The sequence below is a fragment of the Hyperolius riggenbachi genome, chromosome 8 (genome assembly GCF_040937935.1).
Source record: "Hyperolius riggenbachi isolate aHypRig1 chromosome 8, aHypRig1.pri, whole genome shotgun sequence".
In the NCBI taxonomy this organism is placed as follows: domain Eukaryota; kingdom Metazoa; phylum Chordata; class Amphibia; order Anura; family Hyperoliidae; genus Hyperolius; species Hyperolius riggenbachi.
The window spans coordinates 87,176,299-87,190,458 of record NC_090653.1 but is presented as its reverse complement, the minus strand read 5'-3'; the positions used below and the strand labels follow the sequence as shown (position 1 = coordinate 87,190,458).

At 46.3% G+C, this 14,160-nt stretch overlaps 1 protein-coding gene and 1 long non-coding RNA gene across 3 annotated transcripts in view; one reads left to right on the top strand and one right to left on the bottom strand.

The window, feature by feature from the left end:
* LOC137528241 (uncharacterized) overlaps window positions 1–14,160 on the top strand; it is a 163,869-nt gene that overhangs the window by 67,104 nt on the left and 82,605 nt on the right. The window lies entirely within an intron of this gene.
* The window catches only part of LOC137529009 (uncharacterized), a 75,088-nt gene that overhangs the window by 8,643 nt on the left and 52,285 nt on the right, over window positions 1–14,160 (bottom strand). The window contains exons 1-2 of one of the 2 annotated variants that reach the window (XM_068250873.1): window positions 13,257–13,385; window positions 3,532–3,605 (exon numbers count right to left, since the gene is read on the bottom strand). In XM_068250873.1, coding sequence (XP_068106974.1) covers window positions 3,532–3,605; window positions 13,257–13,261 — 79 coding nt within the window. In that variant the 5' untranslated portion in view covers window positions 13,262–13,385. Of the gene's footprint in view, window positions 1–3,531; window positions 3,606–13,256; window positions 13,386–14,160 lie in introns of those variants that run through there. The other variant, XM_068250871.1, reaches the window with a different exon arrangement.

Here is a 14,160-nt window from a genome sequence, read left to right as displayed (position 1 = left end):
GTGTGTCTGTCAGCGTCACTGTGCAGTGTGTCTGTCAGTGTCACAGTGCAGCGTGTCTGTCAGCGTCACAGTGCAGCGTGTCTGTCAGCGTCACAGTGCAGCGTGTCTGTCAGCGTCAAAGTGCAGCGTGTCTGTCAGTATCACAGTGCAGTGTGTCTGTCAGCGTCACAGTGCAGCGTGTCTGTCAGTATCACAGTGTAGCGTGTCTGTCAGTATCACAGTGCAGTGTGTCTGTCAGCGTCACAGTGCAGCGTGTCTGTCAGTATCACAGTGTAGCGTGTCTGTCAGTGTCACAGTGCAGCGTGTCTGTCAGTGTCACAGTGCAGCGTGTCTGTCAGTGTCACAGTGCAGCGTGTCTGTCAGTATCACAGTGCAGTGTGTCTGTCAGCGTCACTGTGCAGTGTGTCTGTCAGTGTCACAGTGCAGCGTGTCTGTCAGCGTCACAGTGCAGCGTGTCTGTCAGCGTCACAGTGCAGCGTGTCTGTCAGCGTCAAAGTGCAGCGTGTCTGTCAGTATCACAGTGTAGCGTGTCTGTTAGTGTCACAGTGTAGTGTGTCTGTAAGTGTCATAGGTCAGCCCCTGTTAATGGTCAGTAGTCCCAGTCACTGTAGCCCCATCAGTGGTAACTGCAGTCCCATTTGTACACAGAGGTAAAATTGCATTCTAGACCCAATGCTTGTCAGAGTGGTCCCGGTCAGTACAGCCCCGGTCCATCACTAGTCACACACCAGGGAGGCAATGGTAAGCAGAAACACAGTTTATGGGTACTGGAAACATGTAATACACTATAAGGGGACAGAGAAGCTGGAGGCTGGGATACATTATGGGTACTGGAAACATGTAATACACTATGGGGGTACAGAGAAGCTGGAGGCTGGGATACATTATGCGGTGCTGGAAATATTGGACACCTTATGGGCTCCTGAGAAGCCGGGACATATGAGAGTGCTGGGAAGCTGGGACACATTTAGGAGCATAGCAAGAAATGACTGGACCCCATAGCCCCTGTATACAACTGCCTCCATCTTGCTTCTTCATGCCCTTAAGGGGAGGTTTTTGATATATTGTTCAAATGGGATGCTCAGGTCCCTTTAAAGAGACCCAAGCACCACAAACGACAAATAAATAAAAGAAAGCTTTTTTTTCATTCGACTGAAAAATCTGATCGGATTTCTCATTTTTTCCGATTTATATCGATCCGGAATGATAGATATTTATTTTCAATTTTTTTAAAGATTGTATGGTGTGTGTTAGATTGTCAGTTTATTTATATACACACCCTAGCCCTTTTCTCAGAGTTTGCAATCAGTTTTATCATAATTGGGGGCAAATTGAACATAGGTGTGTGGTACATTGGTCAGATTTTTGAAATGTTACAATCAGTCAGAAAAATTTATTGCAATTCTTAAATTGAACAGATATTTAAAAAACTGTATGGTGTGTGGCCACCTTAAGGGTGGTTGGTAAATGCTGTGGGCTTGTGGGGTGGGAGGCAAGCATTTACTATCCTATGGGGGCTTCTCTATGCCCCCATCTATATGAGGCCCCCGGCTTGCTGCTTCCTGTGCTGCGGGAACTGTAGGTTTAAATATCTGCAGTAATGTCGCGTGCCCTAGGCCACCACAGTGCATGCTGGGTGATGTAACCAAATGAATGGAATACACCTCCACCAGCATGCACTGTGGTGGCCTAGGGCACACAATTTTACTATGGATATTTCAACCTGCAGTTCTGCAGCACAGGAAGCCGCAAAATAAAGCCCTCATATAGATGGGGGGCATGAAGCAGCCCCCGTAGGTTAGTAAATGCTTGCTGCCTACTGCCTGGCACTGATGGGGTGGTGACAGGTGATGTGGCACAGCATGCTGCTTTTCCCTTCATTCCCCTTCTCCCTCTGGCAGAGTGGCAGGTGTGGGAGGCAGTCAGCCTGACAGTAGAGGAGACTGATGGAGTGGCTGCATGGTGGCAAAACTCAGTCCCCTGCCACGCAGCTCATCTCTGTGTCCTTTCCTCTTTCTGTCTCCCCTCCGGCTCTCTCCATGTGTAGAGGCAGCATGGAGGGGAGGGGGTGGATCCACGGCCAGCACAGTACTGCTCTGTTCCCAGACGGAACTAAGAACTGATTGTCAGGAACCGAGCTTGCTGTATCAATCCACGATGAGGCGGCTGGTGAAAAATAGTCCCCTTTCACTTGTCAGCCTTCTGCTTCAATGAGCTGCGGCATGGGGGGGGGGGGGGGATAAGGTTGGTAGGGGTGGTGATCACGGCCAGGCTGGACATAAGGAGACAGGAAAAAAGCACTTGCATCCAGGAACATCGGGCCCTGCCCTTATTGCTATAATGGCTACAGGCCTCATAGCATGGATATGGCTGCTATGGTGGTTCCTACACCACTGGACACATTATGGGGTACTGAGGAGGTGGGGCACACTATGGGAGTACTGGAAATTCTGTTATTATGGGGTACTCGGAAGGTGGGGCCTACTAGTGGAGTACTGGGAACCATGATGGGGTACTGGGAAGCATGATGGGTACTGAGAAGCATGATGGGGGTATTGGGAACCTTTATGGGGTACTGTGAAGCATTATGTGGTTCTGGGAAGCATGATGGGGTACTGAGAAGCATTATGGGGGTACTGGAAAGCTTTATGGGGGTACTAGGAAGCATTATGGGGGTACTGGGAAGCATTATGGGGGTACTGGGAAGCATTACGGGGTACTGGGAAGCATGATGGGGTACTGGGAAGTTTTATGGGGGTACTGGGAAGCATGATAGGGTACCGGGAAGCATTATGGGGTACTGGGAAGCATTTTGGGGTACTGGAAAGCTTTCTGGGGGTACTGAGAAGCATTTTGGGGTACTGAGAAGCATTTTGGGGTACTGGGAAGCATTATGGGGTACTTGGAAGATTTATGAGGGTACTGGGAAGCATTAGGGGGTACTGGGAAGCATTATGGGGGTACTGGGAAGTATGATGGGGTACTGGGAAGCTTTATGGGGGTACTGGGAAGCATTATTGGATACTGGGAAGCATTATGGGGGTACCGGGAAGCATGATGGGGGTATTGGGAACCTTGATGGGGTTCTGGGAAGCATTATGGGGTACTGGAAAGCTTTATGGGGGTACTGGGAGGCATTATGGGGGTACTGGGAAGCATTATTGGGTACTGGGAAGCATGATGGGGTTCTGGGAAGCATTATGGGGTACTGGAAAGCTTTATGGGGGTACTGGGAGGCGTTATGGGGTACTGAGAAGCATTATTGGGTACTGGGAAGATTTATGGGGGTACTGGGAGGCATTATGGGGGTACTGGGAAGCATTATTGGGTACTGGGAAGATTTATGGGGGCAGTGGGAAGCTTTATGGGGGTACTGAAAAGCATTTTGGGGTACTGATTAGCATTATTGGGTACTGGGAAGCTTTATGGGGGTACTGGGAAGCATTATGGGGTACTAGTAAGCTATGACACAGAGCTGAACAGTGGAATGTTGCTGTGTTGGGGTTATAGTTGAATTGCTATGGTTCTCACCTGGCTCAACTCCGTCCCTCGCTCCATTCCCAGGATCGGTTGCCCGTCCTCTCCACAGATGACTCAGGTAAGCTCTGCAAAAAAGCGAGAGAGAGATTTTTTAAACTGGGGAAACAACTGTGCCTGTGTGAGGTTTGTAAGGCTCCCTGTATAATAGCCCCTGCCCTGCTACCTGGGAGACCCACAACCACACCAATGCACAGACACCTCCAACACCCCCCAAACACACACTCACCCACATAGCCGGTCCCCGGATAAATGTTTAGACTAGAAAGTGGTCCCAAATCATTTTGGGGACCCCTGCTGTAAATGCTCTTTTACACTACATGCAATTCCAATTTGATGTGATTAAAAAAAGTCCTGCATGTTGTGTTTTTCTTCTTGTGTTCATAGAAACCAGTCCACGAACTGCTAACTCACTGCACCCCCACCCCACCCCATCCCATCTCCCTCATTCCCCCTGCATTAGCAATGCCTGTATTGAAACTTGGTCATGTCAATAAAGCTATTTTTGATTTGATTTGATAAGCTGGTGCCTGCAGAGTCCAGGCTGGAAGCACAGCTATGCTGTGTGAAAAGAGGAGTGATTCCTGTCTTCCAGCCAGACAGCATGCAAGTACAGGAGAGTAGTGATGTCGCAAACCTCCGATTTTCGGTTCGCGAACCTTCGCGGAAGGTTCGGTTCGCGGAAAAGTTCGTGAACCGCAATACACTTTATCGGGGAGGCGAACTTTGAAAAATAGAAAAAATTATGCTGGCCACAAAAGTGATGGAAAACATGTTTCAAGGGGTCTAACACCTGGAGGGGGCATGGCGGAGTGGGATACATGCCCAAAGTCCCGGGGAAAAATCTGGATTTGACGCAAAGCAGCATTTTAAGGGTAGAAATCACATTGAATGCTAAATTGCAGGCCTAAAGTGCTTTAAAACATCTTGTATGTGTATACATCAATCAGGGAGTGTAATTAGAGTACTGCTTCACACTGACACACCAAACTCACTGTGTAACGCACCACAATCAGCTGTTTGTGTAGTGACGGCCGTGCTGGACTGGTGCGCAACATGGCCAGAGTGCAGGCCGTGGCAGTTTTCCAGCCCATATGGTCGCCGGGCTGTGGTAGCTCAATGATAGAACAACAGTGACTGTCCAGCTAATCAAATTTGGTCTGTCCACAATGAAGTAACAACCTTATTATCTTCTTGTATGTAGGTAGGCATAGGTAGGAGTCCCAGTATAGGTAGGTAGGCATAGGTAGGAGCCCCAGTATAGGTAGGTAGGTGTCCCAGTAGTTAGCTAGGCATTGGTAGGAGTCCCAGTATAGGTAGGTAGGCATAGGTAGGTCCCCTAGTATAGGTAGGTAGGTGTCCCAGTATAGATAGTTAGGCAGGGCCTGGTTGGCACAGTAATTACAATTACCAAGGTCCAGCTGCAACAGATAAGGCTGTATAATGTCAGTGTCAGTGAGCAACACACACAAAAAAAAAAAACACATCAGGAAAACATTAGCTCTCAAAAGAGCTGTTGAGGGGTGATATTTTAGCAATAACAATCAGCCAGGAGCAAGCCAAGAGCCTAACTAATCTTTCCCTAGGAGAAAAAATCTGCAGCAGCTCTCCCTAGTCTGTCTATTTGCAGCAGGCACACGAGTGAGTGTCATGGCCAGCGAGCCTGCCTTATAAAAGGGAGGGGGGGGGGGGGGGGCTCCAGGGCTTAGTGTAGCCTGAATGGCTACAATGTGCCTGCTGACTGTGATGCAGAGGGTCAAAGTTGACCCTCATAGTGAATTATGGGCAAATCGAACTTCCGCGAAGTTCGCCTGGAACCGTTCGCCGGCGAACCGCTCGCTACGTCTCTACAGGAGAGCTTGTTGTGTAGACACAAGCAAAGGAGTGGGTGGGCGGAGCAGCTGTGTCAGAGGGCGCACTCTTCCAATCAGTGCTACAGTTAAACGGGCGGGACATACAGGGCACTCTCAGACACCATGGCTTCTCCATGCACTATAGAAGTGCATTCATCTTACAGACTCAGCAGCTGGCTTGTCTATTTGTCACCCCCCCCCCCCCTCCCCTGCCTACTCCTCACCCGGGGCTGGGCCGAGGCAGAGGCGAGAGAGGCTCCAGCCTTAGGGCGCAGTGTAGGAGGGGGCGCACAACTCACTCAGCTATCATTCCCTTTTTGTGTTTAAAGCATAAACAAATAAGACAAGGGGATGCATGGCAGTGACTGCAAGCCAGATAACTAGAGATTAAGGTGTTGGGGGGGGGGTGTCACCTCCTAGTCTAATAGCAATCAGTGTGTGACGGCTGGGGTGGGAGGGATGGAGGGGCGCACTTTGGTGTCTCAGCCTTGGGTGCTGGAGGACATTGTACCAGCTCTGCTACGCCCTCCCCCACATCATTGTTTGTAGGCCAGTGGTCTGTAGTGATTGGATCCAAATGCAAGAGCACTGCTAGGTAACAGCACAGAAGCTGTCTGTCTGTCTGTACAGTATTCTTTGCCAGAACTGTCACCCTAGCAATCGCATCAGATCACTACGGGTTGCAGCCATTACAGGTGTCCACTAATCTTAACGCAAACCTGAACTAAAAAAGTCAAAAATAAACATACACATGTCATATACAGTATACCTATGTATAGTCTACTCATCAATCCCTTTCTCCTCTTCTGCGTACTGTTTGTCCACTGTGATCAATAGAATTATCCGTCCTCCATTTTGAAAATGGCCATTACCCCATAACAGCTTCCTGGTCAGCACACTGTTAAACTGTGTCCATGTGAACCATAGTGAAACATGGGCATTACCTTGCTCATCAGTTGTTCTTTCAGTTATAATAAACTGAGATAAACTATTTGTTTTAAGATATTCCATGATTTTATTTTATGTTTAAAGTGGTTCTGTGGATAGTTTTTAAAAACAAGAACTGACACTTACCTGGGGCTTCTAACCGGCCCCCTGCAGCTGTCCTTTCCCGCGCCATCCTCCTATGATCCTCTGTTCCCCGCCTCCTTTCACGGTCCAATTATTTATCTAACTAGACGAGTACAACTGTGCCTGCGCTGCCACGTGTGGCCTCGCTCCTGTTCGCGTCTCCGGGAGCATAATGCGCAGGCGCAATATGAAAACATTTGTACTGCGCAGGAACTAGGACGTGTGCAGCCGTGCACGCGCAATTGCATTCGTCTAGTTTTTGAAAACTATACAGATAACCCCTTTAAACATTTACAAAGTAGATTTAAGGCTTGTTCACACCTAGGGCGTTTAGTTATTTTTTCAGCACCAGCGATTTCAAAATCACCATAAAAGCGATTGTGCAATGATTCCTTATGGAACTGTTCATATCTGCTCGTTTTGTCTGCTTTCCGCTGACCAAAGCGCTGCCTGCACCATTTTTGGGGAGATTTTGCTATAATGGAAGGTATAGGAAAAGCGCAAAATGCTCACAAAATCGCTTTATGCATCAATTGCATTTGCGCTTTCATGAATAAATACATTGTATTTATTCATTTCAGGGTGAAAGAGTTCACTTCCTGACTGACATCAGGAAGTGAACAAACAGAACCGCTCTGCAAAAGGGCTTAGAAAAATGCTTTATACAATATCGAAGTGCACAGGTAAGCGCCGGGATCGGGGAAACAAAAATCACTCACAAAATCGCAAAACGCTGGCCTCAGCGATTGCGATTTTAGATGTGAACACTGAACAAAGCCTTAGAGCCTGTTTCCACTACACACAGATTGGATGCAAAATGGATGCAGAAAAACTGACTCCAATGAATGCCTATGGGCCTGTTTCCACTAAACACGATTTTTCTGATGCAGATTTTCCCATAGGCATTCATTGGAGTCAGTTTTTCTGCATTCATGCTGCATTAATTCTGCATCCAATCTGCGTGTAGTGGAAATAGGCCCTTAATGTTTTTCTTGACTCTGTTCAATGACAATCTATTAACCTCCTGAGCGGTATGGACGAGCTCAGCTCGTCCATCACCGCCGGAGGCTGCCGCTCAGGCCCTGCTGGGCCGATTTTCTTCAAATAAAGTGCAGCACACGTAGCCGGCACTTTGCCAGCCGCGTGTGCTGCCTGATCGCCGCCGCTCTGCGGCGATTCGCCGCGAGCAGCGGCGAAAGAGGGTCCCCCCAGCCGCCTGAGCCCTGCGCAGCCGGAACAAAAAGTTCCGGCCAGCGCTAAGGGCTGGATCGGAGGCGGCTGACGTCCATGACGTCACTCCGCTCGTCGCTATGGCGACGATCTAAGCAAAACAAGGAAGGCCGCTCATTGCGGCCTTCCTTGTTTATTCTGGGCGCCGGAGGCGATCGGAAGAACGCCTCCGGAGCGCCCTCTAGTGGGCTTTCATGCAGCCAACTTTCAGTTGGCTGCATGAAATAGTTTTTTTTTTATTAAAAAAAAACCCTCCCGCAGCCTCCCTGGCGATCTCAATAGAACGCCGGGGAGGTTAAGTGTCCCAGTGCTAAAACATAGGAATAGTTGACCTTTTTATCTATCTCCTGCCCTCAGAAGCTCTTCTCTGCTAGGAAAGAGTTTTATGGCTGTAATTCCTTATCAGTGAGGGTTACGCTATAATCTGACAAGGGTCCTACATGAGAGAAGCTGTCACTTACATGCCTGTAGGGTAACTCTCTCAGGCAGGAAAAGAAAAACGGAAACACAGCCTAGTTATTAATATATTTGCTACTGTACATACACAGGTCTATCTCACCATGTCATATGTCAACTCGAGTACACTTCAATGCAGGGTGGAAAATATGTAACTACTTTCCCTGGTGTTATTACTGTTATTACACATGCAGGCAGAGGAAAATATCTGTTCCTTTTGTGTGAATGATCTGTTTTTGAAATACATACCTTACATATGATTAACTTCTAAATATTTCCAGATGTTTTTTCATTAACAAAAAATATTTTTACAGGTTATTTATGATTTACAGTATATTTTGTATGCCTAAGAACTCACTAGAGTGATTTGATTGCATAACATAAGGACTCACGAGGTGACATGTGACATGATGAGATAGACATGGGTATGTATAGTGCCTAGTACACAAATAACTAGGCTGTGTTCCTTTTTTTCTTTCTCTGCCTGAAAGAGTTAAAAATCAGGAATGTAAGTGGCAGTTCCTGTCTGGGTCGGGACCGGCTCAGACTCTAGCGTAACCCTCATGATAAGGAATTGCAGCTATAAAACAATTTTGTGGCAGTAAATGGCTTTTAACCACTTCGCATCCAGACCTTGTTTTCCCCTTATTGACAAGAGCAATTTTGACGTTTTAGCAATGTCCCTTTTTAATCAGCTATAACTTTATTCCTACTCACGACACCTAAATGATCTAGGTATCGTTTTTTTCAGGACAAACTAGACTTTCATTGGCGGGTATTTTGTCCCTAGACCAAAAAAGTTTTCTATGCATTTTAATGGGAAAAAGAGGGGAAAAATGAAAAAAAAAATGCAATTTTTCTCAGTTTTTATCAATTCCAGTTTAAAAATAAAAAGTGCCACAGGAGACAAAAACATGACACCAGTATTATGTCCACCCAGTATAGATAGCAAAATGTGTCCCGAGTATCAGATCCCCCCCCCCCCCTATAGCCAGATGTGTCCCCAATATCAGTCACCCCCAGTATAGCCTGATGTGTCCTCTGTGTTTGGCACCTCCCAGTATAGATAGACAGATGTATCCCCAGGATTGCTGCCCCTCATCATAACTAAATGTGTCCCCAGGAATAGTGGTCCCCCATTATAGCCAGATGCGCCCTCAGGATTAGCGAGTGCACCCAGGATTAGGGCCCCCCCCCCTCACCATTATAGCCAGACCTGCCCCCAGTATAAAATTATACACTTAAAATTAAAATGTGTCCCCTCTTACTTTATCCCACCCCCCAGCTGCACATTTTACCCTCCACCAGGGGTCCACACACCCCCATAAGGGCCAGCCAGATGCCCCACCCCCCACCCAGGAAGCCCCCTCGGTGGCCAGATCTGTTAAAAAAAAGGATCAGAAAGCAGCCTGACTCATCTTATCTCGTTCCAGCGATCAGCCTGCAGCCCGAGCCTCCGATCCCACCTCTGCACGCAGCCCTGTAATGCTGGATACCGGGTCCCGGCTTGATGACGTCATCAAGCCGGGCCCCGGCTATTCAGCATCACAGGGCTGCGTGGGGATCGGAGGCTCGGGCTGCAGGCTGATCGCTGGACCGAAATAAGGTGAGTCAGGCTGCTTTCTGATCCGTTTTTTTAACAGATCTGGCCACCGAGGGGAGAGATGAAGGATCACAGCTGTTTGCTACAGCGGTGATCGTTCATACGCGGGGGGGGGGGGTCACTAATTGGCTACAAGGGAACATTTTCCCTTTCACCAATTAGTATTGCAGCTGTTAGTGCCGGGAGGTGCGCTCTGAAGTGCACCTGTTCCTGCACAATAGGGCTGCAAGCAGGTCAGTATATCTACGTGGCTGTGGCTTGGAGGGTGCCACAGCTGACGTAGATATACTGTATCAAAGGACAAAGTGGTTAAGAGCAGGAAAGAGATAAAAAGCTTCAATAGTTCATATATTTTAGCCCTGGCATACTTCAATTAATGTGTCATTGAGAAAAGGCCATGAAACAGTAAAAGCTTAAAAAGTTTATTTAAATATAAAATAAAACTGTGGGATAACTTTAAAATTCATTTATAGAAGTAGGAGGATTGATACAATTGTTTATCTCAGTTTTTTTTCGCCTTGGATGTCCTTTAACTATTTCTGCCGCCTGGACGCGATCACGGGCGCGCCCCCGTGGTGTCCGCCGGTAGCCCTGGGATCAGTGAACGGGAACATGGTTCCCCATCACCGATCCGTCTCCCCAGCAGAAAAACCGAACGCTCTTACAAGCCGCTTCAGTTTTTTTGCCCGGAAATATTTCCGCATCCCCCTTGTACTTCCGCTTAGCGAGAAGCACAAGGAGGGGGAAAAAAAATTCAAGGTGGCCATCTTGTGGCCAAATAGTAAAACTACATCTACATATTTTTTACATTACAATTTACACATATAATAACATTAAAAAATAACTGTTTATTTCCCACACCAAAATATTACCCAAATACAATTTTTAATGGGAAAAAAAATTACAAATAAAGAAAAAAAAAAGACATAAATAGTTACCTAAGGGCCTGAACTTTTTAAATATGCATGTGAAGGGGGAACATTCTTTAAATTATAAGCTTGTAAATAGTGATGGACGCAAAATGGGAAAAAATGCACCTTTATTTCCAAATAAAATATTGGCGCCATACATTGTGATAGGGACAAAATTTAAATGGTGTCATAACTGTGACAAATGGGCAAATGAAATACATAGGTTTTAATTATAGAAGCGTGGATTATTTTAAAGCTATAATGGTTAAAAACTGAAATCATGAATTTTTTCCATTTTTTTCTTATTAATCTTGTTAAAATGCATTTATTAAAAAAAAAATTCTTAGCAAAATGTACCACCCAAAGAAAGCCTAATTAGTGGCGGAAAAAACAAGATATAGATCAATAAATTGTGATAAGTAGTGATAAAGTTATTAGCAAATGAATGGGAGGTGAAAATTGCTCTGATGAATAAGGTGAAAAATCCCAGCGGGCTGAAATGGTTAAGTACCCATTGAGTCCAGCATAAGTAACCCACATGTTGAGAACCTAGACCATCGGGCACTAAAGGAACTCTGTCTACTATCAAGCGGGCGCATGCTTAGTAGTGCATCTGCAGTGACAGCACTAACACCTGGAGATTGTGGCGGTAAGATCTTGGTTATACAACATATCCCAGGTTCAACTCTGTACCTGGCATTTGCTGTACAGTATAAACATGATCTTACTGCTTAACTCTCAGCAACGGAGTGCCTATCGGCTACATGTGCTTGCATTATAACTAAGCCTCTCCAAAGCAGTCTACTTCCTTTTTGTGGCTTTGCTAGCAGTAAACAGACAGAGAGGCCAGACCCATGGGCCTATGGTATGGCTGACTTTAGCTGGGGGAACATCTAGCTTTCGGGTGCATGAAAAAAGCGCGTGCAGAAAAAGGGCCCCACTAAATAACAAGACTGGAAATGAAAACGACAAGATATTAACTTTAAAAATTGTAACATAATTCATCAATACAGCTTAACCTAACCCTACTCTCACACAGAGCCATCCCCTGGCGGTGCCTAAACCTAACCACCCCCTGGTGGTGCCTAACCATTACCAGTCCCCCTGGTGGTGCCTAACCCTAACCACCCCATGGTGGCTCCTAACCCTAACCAACCCCCTTGCACAAACACCTTTACACACATAGAAACAATAACATATTTGATTATTTAAAATCTTTACAAACAATATAATATAACAAAAAAAACTATAATGTTGCAAGTTTCTAAAATGATAACATATTTCAAACATTTTAATGTTCTAATGTTGATAACGATATTTATCCCATGCCCATTTCACTGCGCGGGCAGCACGGTGGCGTAGTGGTTAGCACTCTTGTCTTGCAGCGCTGGGTCGCCAGTTTCAATTCCTGCCAGGTCAACATCTTCAAGGAGTTTGTATGTTCTCTCCGTGTCTGTGTGGGTTTTCTCTGGGCACTCTGGTTTCCTCCCACAAGAAAACATACCGATAAGTTAATTGGCTTCCCCCTAAAATTGGCCCTAGACTGTGATGCAAACACTAAACGATGCATACATAGATATATAACTATGGTAGGGATTAGATTGTGAGCTCCTTTGAGGGTCAGTTAAGTGACAAGACAACATACTCTGTACAGCACTGCGGAAGATGTCGGCGTTATATAAATACTAAATAATAATAATTGGGCACTGTGGGGAGGGGGGTAACTAACACTGGGGAAACATCTGTGCCTGTGCAGTGGCGTAGCTAAGGAGCTATAGGCCCTGGTGCGAGTTTTACATGGGCCCCCCCAAGTACTGTATACATAACAATTGATACAGCGCACCAAAATCTGCCAAGGACAACCACAGTGTCAGAGGTGCAAGAAGCGGATCAGGAACAGCTTATCATTATTATCATTCAAATCATTAATAGAAGTGATCATAACAAGCACAGTACCAATATAGAGCTAATGTTACAGACAGTTGTGGGCCCATCTGTCCCAAGGGCCCTGGTGCGGTCGAGGCCTCTGCAACCCCTATTGCTACGCCACTGTGCCTGTGTGTTTGTAAGGCTCCCCGTATAATAGCCCCTGCCCTGCTACCTGGGAGACCCCCCAACCACACCAATGCACAGAAACCTGCAACACCCCCCCAAACACCCACCCACTGCAGTGTAAAAGAAGCCTGAACCTGATCAGACTAGGGTGGAGAGGTGTGTCAGCTCCTCCCCTAGGTGTGGCCAGCAAACAGTGACATAGCTAAGGAGCTGTGGGCCCCGATGCAAGTTTTACATGGGTCCCCCCAAGCATTCTATACATAACAGTTGATACGGCGCACCAAAACCTGCCAATGGCAACTACAGTGTCAGAGGTGCAAGAAGGGGATGGGGAACAGTTTGTTAATGATTACTACCATTCAAAGCATCTATAGAAGTGATTATAATGAGCACAGGACCAATAGAGAGCTCATACTGCAGTTAAGGGAGGACCCCTCTGGCTCAAGGGCCCCGATGCGGTCGCAACCTCTGCACCCCCCTATTGCTATGCCCCTGCCAGCAAAACACCCAGGCCTGGAAAATCATCTTCTCGGTACTCACCCCATCCTGCTCTTCCTCTGTATATAGATCACGCTCTTCTTTCTCCTAAGCACAAGCTCAGACAACGCTTTCTGCTCTGCTCAAGCTCACGCAACTGAATCAGTGAGTGACCAACTCAACTGAATCAGTGAGTGACCATCTCAACTGAATCAGTGAGTGACCACTTTCCAACTGCCATTTTTTGTTTATTTTCAAAATATAACTGCCATTTGTAACTGCCTCAGCAGTTGGAACTACAACTACGGGTGCTCCCGTGGACCAAAAAGCCTCCACTTTGATAAGCTGTGATTCTGAGATGGATTTGAAACTGGCAGATTTGTTTTTTTAAATAGAACATCTCAACATTCTTGACTTATTCAAAGCCAGCTCACCAAAATCTGTTTGTTAACTGATCTGTACTCCCAGCTAGAAATAACTACTAATTCCTTTTTTTTTCCTTATAAGCAATTATAAGCACAGTGGATTATAGCAGTTATAATTTCAAATACATCTGTTTTTTTTTGTTTGTTTGTTTTGTTTTTAATATTTTATTTTAAACACTTCTGGGGGGTTTAAGGGCCCTTTTCCACTTGTGCGGTGCAAATCGCCACGGTAAAAATTTGCATGCGGATGCGAATTTCGCATGCGGTTGTATGCAAATTTTCATGCAAATTCGCATGAATGATGCTGTATGCAAATTTAACCATGACAGTGCCTGTGCGCTTTTCAATTGATTCCATGCGAATTTGCGTGTGAATTTGCATGAAAATTCGCATACACCCGCATAGCGGTATGCGAATTCTGATGGCTCTGCCATGCAAATTTTTCACACGGATGAAAACGCTCAGAAATCCTGACAAGTGGAAACAGTCCCATTCACTTGTATTGGCTATGCGAATTCGCATGTGGCAAACGCATGCGAATT